The 10,369-nt window shown below is 36.2% G+C and overlaps 1 protein-coding gene across 1 annotated transcript in view; it reads right to left on the bottom strand.

Annotated features, from left to right (window-relative positions):
• Positions 1-3,571: 3,571 nt before the first annotated feature.
• The window catches only part of ppm1db (protein phosphatase, Mg2+/Mn2+ dependent, 1Db), a 51,625-nt gene continuing 44,827 nt past the window's right edge, over positions 3,572-10,369 (bottom strand). The window contains exons 4-6 of the mRNA XM_028807047.2: positions 8,106-8,290; positions 7,715-7,933; positions 3,572-5,102 (exon numbers count right to left, since the gene is read on the bottom strand). Of these exons, the coding sequence (XP_028662880.1) occupies positions 4,497-5,102; positions 7,715-7,933; positions 8,106-8,290 (1,010 nt within the window). The 3' untranslated portion in view covers positions 3,572-4,496. The remainder of the gene's footprint in view (positions 5,103-7,714; positions 7,934-8,105; positions 8,291-10,369) is intronic.

Here is a 10,369-nt window from a genome sequence, read left to right as displayed (position 1 = left end):
TACATCTGGAATGATGGCTCAAATCTATTCTTTAATTTTCAGAGTATATCCCTAACAGGCACCAAAAGGATTTTAATCTCCTTAGAGTTAAATTTTTTTCTCAAAAAACATGTAAATCACGTTGCACTTCTTGGCTTGAAAAATTATATTTTGTTAAATCTCATCTTTCTACTGTAAAACATGCAAAAAAACAATGATACAAATAATGATTACTATTAATAATAATAAAAGCCCTGCGGTGGGCTGGAGCTTTTAACACCATTTTTACAGCTCGAATGACACTCTGGTCTAACACTAAGGAGGTTAAAGTAAGCCATTTCAAAAACTCTAACAAGGGTTCACAAATTTTGAAGGCTTTCTTTCAGTGTGGCATAGGTTTCATAATTTCCATATATGTACAATATATAAAGTTTTACCATACATAAATTAATGAGTTACAACACTGGTGCAGTAATTTGTGTTGACGCACCACCTGCTCCCGAGTACTGTGTTTGAATCATGCCAGGCAATATGTGTTCTCTCCATATGTCATTAGGTTAACTGGTGACTAACTTGCTCTGAAGTATCTGTGTGGATGAATGTGAGAGTGTGTCCTGACCAATGATAACCTTCAAACCTGTCCAATCTTGGTTCCCACCTGTTGTGATGTGATATTTTACAAACAAGTTGCTAAATATTTTGTATGTCTTTACTTGTAACTTAGGCAAAACTAAGTCTGGAAAGTGAATTATACAACAGAGTTGGAGGAAGTGCTTGAAACAAATGTTTCTCTGCTACAGTCTCTTTCAACCCCCTGTAGGAAAACCAGGCTGTCTAACTGCCAAGCTTTACCTTAACATATGGTTTTGGAGGATGGCAGGTGTTAAGATGTTCTGTCACCTCTATCACTCCATTGGTCTCAAGTATGGCTGTTTGGAACTGGCTTGTATCAGAAGCTTTTAAGTAATAGGATGCCCTATTGGCTGTGGGGTTTGGTCAGAAAATCTATAGATTTGCTCACTCCCTCTCTCTCTCTTACCAAATGATGAAGGAGCATCTCACACACCATGAACTGAAAAGGACAACACAATGAATAGCACAGTTAGGCAGTCATATTGAGACAGGCATGCGGCTTGTTCTGAAGAAAGCGGACCACAAAATGATGCCTTAACTAGAGACATTTTAAGTAAGTCTGTGTGCCGCCTGAAACTACACAACACCATTTATCAGGTTGTATGGTTGCCAATATTCAAATGTACTTTGCATATTGTTATTTATGAATATTACCAATAATACATTGTTTAAATTGTAACTTAACTCCTGCTTGCCTTTTACTACACCTAATTCCCAGAGGTTATAGATGTAGAAGGGAAGGTGGGGAGAAGTTATATATTATAATACCTTATAAACAGTGGTAAGTCTGTGAAATTAGAGGCTTTCTGATAAAGGCTACATAATAATACAAAAGGGGAAAGTAGAGCAATATATTACTCTAACAAGACAAAACACTACCTCACATCCAATGGGTCCCTATATACCAGACACAGGGGAAAATCATTGGGAAAAGGGCAGGTGTAAGAATTGTCAATAATTGTTCACTTAAAAGTACTGTATTCTCTTTATTTAAATAGGAATATTAAAAAATGCTAAAAAAAATGCATTAGAAGTAAAACATAATAAAAAAAAGTCACCCAATAAGGTTCCAAAGAATTTCAGTCTGGCTAGCTTACAACAGGTTGAGGAAACTACTAGTCCAATGACATTTAGGGGTTGGGTGGGATAGAGGAGTTGTATTAAATACAATGTATATAGGAAGTATTAAAGCACTGTATATTTGTGTTTCACATTAGTACACATAAAACATCAACAATCAGGGTGCAGGTTTTAATATGGTCCAAAATGTGCAATATATTTGTGAATTATTATAGTTAGATCCAACCCTTACTGAGCTGCAGTGAGCTACAGAACAATTACAACCCTATCAGCATTTAAAACAGAGCGGTTTAAGCCACTCCCAGATATTGGGACAGTTTGGTGAGCACATAAAAGTAGCTATGAAAGCACTCAACTATATCAATGGTTTAATATTTAACAGGTGATCTCGAAGGATGAACATACATTTGAAAATTAAAATAAAAACATGGATGACAATACTTTTATTGCACAGAATTAATGATCTAATAAAGGTAAACTTCTAATATTATAAAAAGTGTTCTACATTAATTGGCATTTGTCTATGAATTGGCACATTCGTTTTGTATATTGTATATGTATATTGACAATATACTAATCTAACTATGTGAACAAGTAGTATGGCATATAGCAGTGTTTACTTTCATCCTAGAGCTTGGTGTCTGTGTGTTTTCAGCTATAAGTTACTGTGCCTTGGGTACAAAAACATGGACGGCAGCATACCGAGTGGTCTTGTCTTGTTACAAAATAACACCAAACAAAGTGCAGATGTCATTAAATTCACAACAAAAAATGGTAAACCATCTTGAAGTTATACTGTAACTGTTGTTTTATAGCTCACAAGTCATCAGACTACAGAAACTGAACAGAAACTTGTACCAGCAATACGAGTTTGTATTTTCTTTATATATATTATACACATAATATATATAGTATATATACATACTACTACAAACAGACAAAACATGAGGGCCAGTTAATTTTTCATGCATAACTTTGATTCATTTAAATGTCTCTGAGAGCTGCAAATGAACAAAATGAATTAATCATGATTTAGCAACAGAATTTAAATCTACCCATCATATAGTGTTACTGTCTGCTCAGTGTTCCTAACATATCTGTTGCTATTTTCCATTAAAGAAAAAATCTCCATGTTTTGTCCATTCTTCAAATGGCATCTATTTGATATAAGGTATACACATTTTTAACTAAGCCTTTCGACTACTTTAAGCAACAATAGTACAGTTGCTTTTATTAACAAACATTTAACTTGGAATAAAATTATTAGATTAATTCCCTATTTAAAAAAAAAAAAAAAAAAAAAAAACAGTTCACCCAACCACAAAGCCCGTCCTGAATTTACTATGCAGCTGATAAAAAAAAAATCTAATTTATGTCCTGGTGTTTTATATACTTTTAGACTGTACATAAAAAAAGCCCCTCTACGAAACACAGCAAAATGTTGAAATAGAAACTAAATAAAAACACTATCAAATAATGCTACCTTCATAGTCTTTTTTCCATTGGAAAAAAAAAAAAACTAACACCTCATCTTTCATTAGCTTATTTCAAATTAAAAAATAATCATGTGCAAAACTAAACATTTTTAAATAAAAGTAAGGAAGGAATGAATGAATGTAAGCCTTTTTATATATTTTTTAAAAGTAATTTGACGAGTGTGCGACAGCAGAAGACAAATCATGAAAATGTCTCAACAATTACTAATTATAAAGGCAATGCTTTCATGTTCCCTCATCTTAATGTATTAGCCCAAAAAGTTGTTTTTTTTTTCAGAAACCAAAATCTGTTTATTAAAAACAGTCATCAGATGCAGTGTTAGGCCTGCATAACATAAAAGGTTAGCGTTTTCCCAATTCACCTTTTACCATGCATTTCTCGCTTAAATGATCAAAGTCTTTAATGAAATAACAGCAGTCACATTAATTAAATTAATAAATTACAGAGATAGACATAATTAAACAAAATGAAAGACATGTATTTCATCAAACCTTTTCTCATTTGGAGGGGGGGTATTCTTTTTTTGAGTGTTTGACAAATACAGACGATTACAATTTTAAAGTTTAAATCTTGCATGATGGTTTACCTACAATAAAACACTACAGCAGAATTTCACTGGAAATTACTGCATCCAACTCTCAGACATTAATGGTAAATTCTGGCTAAGACAGCAAACAGATCTGTTCATGGAAATGATTAGAAATCAAAACTTAGCAGCACCCTTTTGTAATGGGAGGAAATTCATTGTATCCATCCCAAATGAATTAGTTGATTTGAAAATGGGTTGCATACATTAGAGAAGATATTACAATACATTTAACTTTTTTAAATAACCATACTGAAAACATAAAACTTAAAATGCAACAAATAGCTGTATCCTTTTTTCAGAAATATTAAGATTTAGCTGACATTATAAAAATATATTACACTCTGATCCACGGAATAGTTAAAACTAGTAAATTTTCATAAATTCTACAATTACTGAATTGTGAACTATTTACATCAAAATTAACATGAGCTGATGTTAGCCTTCGGAGTATGAAAAAAAGGATACAGTATACTATACTATTAAAAATATTAAAGGTGTACTTTTCTAAAAGATCACGATATAAAAACATCCAACTTTAGTGCTGGAGGTATCACAATAAGATTTATAAACATTCATCTAAACTAGGAAAAAAAAAATTGAAAACGTGGGAAAAAAAATTCAGCAAAAAAAGGCATAATTCTGTTTAATGTCCTCTTTCTGCATATGCTTTTTTAAGTTTATGTCCATGTTTGCTGCATTAGTTGTTCAAATTCCCATCTCAACATACGCAGATGGTTTTTCGGTGCTGTTGCAACAAAGCAGGCATCCGAGGCCGTCTCTGTCCTCTTAGGCTACGACGCATAGACAGCCTATCAGAATTCTTGCGTTTCAGACTGCTCGGAAGACTCAATGATGATCCTTCTGCTGGGCGAGGAATACTACGGCGGAATCTTTTGCTGGCTGGAACAGAATTTGACTCTTCTAATGTCCTTTTAAAGCTTGTCTGCAGATGCACCGAAGAGGACTTCACTGAGCCAGAGTTGCTGCTACTGCTACTGCTATGTAACCGGACAGCATAAGAGTCCACATGGGTGACAGAGGTAGGTGGTGTCAGTTGGGAACAGAAGCTGCTATTTTCTTCTTTGGTTCTTACTGACAAACATCTTTCTGGAGATTCAGGCACAGCTTCGGTTTTCTGATTAAATATAAAGGGGCTGCACTTTCCTGAAAATGGACTACAGCCACTGGTTATTACGTCTAATTTGCAGTTTGAAAGAAATTCCATTTTGGATTCCATACTTAATCCGCAAATTGCATTTCGTCTCTCCAGTGGAGGCAGATCATCACATAATGACGATATATCTGTAGAGTCCGGTTCAGTATTCTGCATAGGAAGAAAATGGATAAATTAAAAATACAGAACCTGGCAAAGTATGTTTCCTCCCCCCCATTTCCCAAAATAAGGCAACTAAAACAAAAGCCTCAGCACTGACCTGAAACAAACAACACCATATGTACATCAACAGGTGATCACTGCTAATCAGCAATGCTACCCACAAAAAAACAAAACTACTTCATTCTTCTTTTTCTATAGCAGCACTCCATTTCTAATCATAGCTTTCTTTTGTATTCCTTTTATTCTGCTCTATATAACATGGAGAGAAAATTAGCACACATGAAAGCACAAGCACTTTTGTAAAGTGGTTGATTAGAACCGCCTACTACCATTCCCAGCACTCTTTACCATTGAAAAACACCAAATAATACGCACCCTAAAAAGAGCTCCTTGCAATATTACAGGAGGGGAAAAACAACAACAAACAATCAAAAAAGACATACAATCCTCTTTGAAGAGCTTTCCTCAGTAAACCATCATATTTTTAACAAAGCTGTACAATCTTAAGTAAGCTTTTACTATAATTGTAGTAGCAGACAAAAACAACACAAGTGTTTTGCTATCTGTACTTCAATGGTAATTTGTAAGGATGTGCAGTCTGTTTGCTGGCCATTTTCCTCTCTCTCTCTCTCTCTCTCTCTCTCTCTCTCTCAACTACAATGATGCAAACACTTGATTTATCAAGAGAACACTGTGTTATGGTATTTAAGACCGTGTGAGAGACTACATCCATTATCAGGCTCTTCATGGCCGAAGGAAGAAGAACAAAAATAAATAAAATTAAAAATAAATTTGGTAACTAGTAACAAAATAACTGACTATGAATAACAGCTTTTTTTTTTATTTTTGCCGTCACCCTGTTTCTTTTCAGATTTCACATTATTTTTCATGAATGCCTTGAGAAAAAGGCAAATTGAAAAATTAGAGGAGGCCTTACATCAATTTTTTTTTTTACTCTGAATTCAAATTCAAAAACTGATTAGTAAAATATGAGAAAACTACTGAAAACATTGCCACTGAAAAAAACCATATAAATGAAAATAAAGATTCGAAAAGCAAGCATCTACCAATATCCTTCCTTACTAATCTAACTTCTCAAACGGAGCACACTCCTTTTTAAAAGGCTGGACTAGGATTTTTTTTTATCCTAGGCATTTAATGGGTTTCACTATCCTGGTGATACTACTAATCTCTTTTGTTAGATCACAAAATAAGAAAATATTAAAAAGAATCTACTGTAATTCTCAATTTAGTAATAAATAACAAACCCAAACAAAAAAATATCCAACACAAATAATATGGGTAATGCAATCTATTATGTCACCAATTAAAGGTCAATGTATTTTGATATCCATAAATAGTATAGTCAATAAAAAAATTGTCTTTTGCAAATAGAAAAGATTTTGGAAATTCATGTTCAGTTAAACCTTCAGCATAACATCTGTTGAAAGATAAGACAATAAGGCATACTCCATTACTAACTGTACAATAACAATATATTTTATTAAAGCTGCCAACCATGTTTTTATTTTAAAATCTGGTTTTATGAACAGGTAAAGAATTATAATCCATTTACTTTACTATACATCATCACTTGCTTAGATATATACCACGATCCTGAATAAAATAGTCTAATATCAAGCAGTTGTTTACTATTGAGCAATTTCAAATATTTAAAAAAAATAACCCAATATCTTAAAAAAATCTGATTTAAAAAAAACTGGTAATATTAGTATTGAAGTTAACTAATTGAAACCTTTTATGTTTCAGGTTTGAAACAGACTTTACACTTAGAAGTTCTGTATTTGTTAACACAGACAAAATTAACTAACTTCTAATTAACAGATTTACATATTATTAAATAAATCCAAGTCAAAGATTTATACAAACTGCCCCACAAGAATCAAGTCAAATCAAGTCAGGGAGCATGCACTGGTACAGTGCGTTGCCGTACCCACTACATGACGAAACAACTCAGGATCCAGGTTGGCAAGCCCCCAGGGAGACACGCAGTCCTGTCCCACCCTCCAGAAATGACCCTCTATCTGCCGCAGCCAGGTGTTACGTGGGTGACCCCTTGGCCTGATCCAGCCATTTGGGTCCCCAACAATGAGGATCTTACGAGCTGGATCACCCTTGGGGAAAAGTACCACATGGCCGCAGTGCCGTAACTGATGCTCCCTCACAATGCAGGTAATGTGCCTCATTCGGGACTCCATGAGTAACCGTTCATTCAACACAAACGGTACCCATGGATTTTCCGGAGAGACACAGTACCAAAGGAATCCAGTCTTCGTCTCAGTTCACTGGATAGCGTCCATGTCTCGCAACCATATAGCAAGACAGGAAGCACCAGGACTCTAAAGACTTGGACCTTCATCCTTTTGCATAGATATCAGGAGCGCCACACACCCCTTTCCAGCAACCTCATGACCCCCCCCCATGCTCTCCCAATCTGTCTACTGACTTCATAGGAAGAGTCACCAGAGACATGAATGTCACTGCCAAGATAAGTAGACCTCTCCACAAGAATGAAAACACTTAAAACTTGACAGTACACTAAGGGATCAAAGCAGTGATCTGACACAATGGTTATGTACCTTGATGAGTGGGGTGGAAGCTCGGGACCCCAAGTTCTGGCAGGAGCTGTCATTCAAATTCAGCAGCATCTCTTCTTTACGGATTGATGCATTTTTTTCAAGTGGAGGTGAAATGGCAATGACGATGGCACTGGTGTTGTCTGCACGCAGCATGCGCTGCCTCCACCTCAGCAAAGAGTGACTGACCAACTGTCTGGCACTGGACATGCTAAACTGCCCCTAAGTAAAAGGTAACAAAAACAAATGCAGTCAGTGAAAAGTTAGAGATCATGTCAATCCCTTCAAAGGAAAATGTAATCTGAAAATCTGTATGCTATACAAACTTAAGATACTTCTTACAGAATGCTAGAAGGCTATTTAAACATCTCAATGAATTATCCCATAGACTCACCATCATGTCATTCTCATGATCCTGGCACATAGAGATTGCTTCTTGGGGTGGAATCATATTCCAGAGACCATCACTGCCCAAAATGATGTAGCGATGTTTTTGCGGGTCAATTACATGCACACTTGTGTCTGGCTCAGGTGAAACTACAAATTCTCCACTGTAGAAATCATAGCTCCAAAGGTCCCCTACAGAAAAAACAGAGTTGAAGATGGAGTATGTCACAATTTGCTTGGCAACAAAGCTGTAAACTGTAAGGTCCACCAAAATGTGCAGGTATTTTTGTCTTAAATCTAATACCAATTTAAAAGAAAGAGATGAATGCTACAGTGTTTAAACAGCATTTTAAACATCGAATGTATTCTTTAAAGAAAAAAAAAATATTAAATTCTCTTGATACTTATAACTTCCTCCATGACAAACTATTTGTACCCATGTTTATCCATTAAGTATTTTAAAGTGAGCTCTTACGTTATTAACAATACATCTCCAAAGTCAAAATAAACCATTTTCTACAGATATTTAACTGAAGAAGAAACACTCAAATGTTAGTGTTTGCATAAGTACTCAAGCCCTACACATTAATACTTTGTCGCAAATTCTTTTGCTCCAATAACAGCCTTAATTCTTTTGGGATAGGTATGTGCCAGTTTTGCACACTGTTCAAGAATGATTCTTCCCTGTTCTTCTTGGAGGAATTTAGAGAGCCACTCTAGGTTGGTGAGATGGACAACAGCAGTTGTCAAACAGTGCCACAGATTCTCAATAGGGTTAAGATCAAGGCTTTGATTTGACCATTCAAAAACATTCACCTTTCTGTTTTTGAGCCATTCCAGTGTCACTTTGGCCTTATGCTTAGGGTTATTGTCATGCTGAAAGATTAAATTTCCTCCTAAGCCGTAGGTTCACAGTGGACTGGAAAAGATTCTCCTACAATACTGTGCAGTATTTGTGTCCATCTATTGTTCCTTCAACTCGGACAATATTCCCAGCCCAAGCACATGAAAAGGATCCCCACAGCATGATGCTGCCACCACCATATTTCACTGCAAGTATGGAGTTTCTTAAGGCACAGCCAGTGTTAGTTTTTTGCCATGCATACCTCTTTGCAGTCTAGCCAAAAAGTTATATTTTGGTTTTATCTGACCATAAAACCTGTTCCCACATCTTAACTGGGTCTTTCTCATGCTTTGTGGCAAATGCTATACAAGCTTTCATGTGGACCTTCTTAAGGAATGGCTTTTTTCGTAATACCCTCCTGCAGAGGCTTTTTTTTTTTATGGAAAGCTCTTGAAATTCTGGAAATATGCACCTTAACTCCAGTTATAGCCAAAGAGCATTGCAGATGTCTGAGAGTGACGGTTGGATTTTTACTAGCCTCTCTCACCAGTCAACGTCTTGCTGATGTTTAGGTTTTAACAACAGTCTGTAAATGTCTGGGAACTGAGCAGACCAGTTGCCAGAATTTTGGGAGAAGAATGTTTTGGATTGGCGATTCTAAATTGGCCCTAGTGTGTGCTTGTTGTGTGGGTGTGTTTGTGTGTGTCCTGCGGTGGGTTGGCACCCTGCCCAGGATTGTTTCCTGCCTTGTGCCCTGTGTTGGCTGGGATTGGCTCCAGCAGACCCCCGTGACCCTGTGTTCGGATTCAGCGGGTTGGAAAATGGATGGATGGATGTTGTCCTATTCCTGTCTGAAACAGGATTCTAGCTGCTCAACAGTCTTGGGTCGTCTTTGTCATATTTTTATTTTAGGATGTGCTAAATGTTTTCAATTGGTGAAAAGGTCTGTACTGCAAACAATCCAGTTAAGAACTTAGACTCTTCCCCTATGAAGCCATGATGTTATAATAGATGCAGTATTTGGTTTAGCATTGTCGTGTTGAAATAAGCAAGGCCTTCCCCGACAAAGACATCATGTGGATGGGAGCACATGTTGCTATAAAACCTGAATATACCTTTCCGCATTGATGTTGCTTTTCCAGATGTGCAAGCTGCCAATTCCATAGGCACTAATGCACCCCTATACAATCTGAGATGCAGGCTTTTTAACTGAGCGCTGATAACAAGCCGGATCGTCACTCTCCTCTTTAGTCTGGAGAACGTGGTGTCTGTGTTTTCCAAAAAGAATTTCAAATTTCGATTAGTCTGACCACAGAACAGTTTTTCACTTTGCCTCAGTCCATTTTAAATGAGCTTTGGCCCAAAGAAAAATGTTGAGTTTCTGGATCATGTTCACATGAGGCTTCTTCTTTGCATGACAGAGCTTT

This window comes from Erpetoichthys calabaricus, chromosome 8 (genome assembly GCF_900747795.2).
Source record: "Erpetoichthys calabaricus chromosome 8, fErpCal1.3, whole genome shotgun sequence".
NCBI classification, from domain to species: domain Eukaryota; kingdom Metazoa; phylum Chordata; class Cladistia; order Polypteriformes; family Polypteridae; genus Erpetoichthys; species Erpetoichthys calabaricus.
This window is presented reverse-complemented; position numbering and strand designations above follow the sequence as displayed.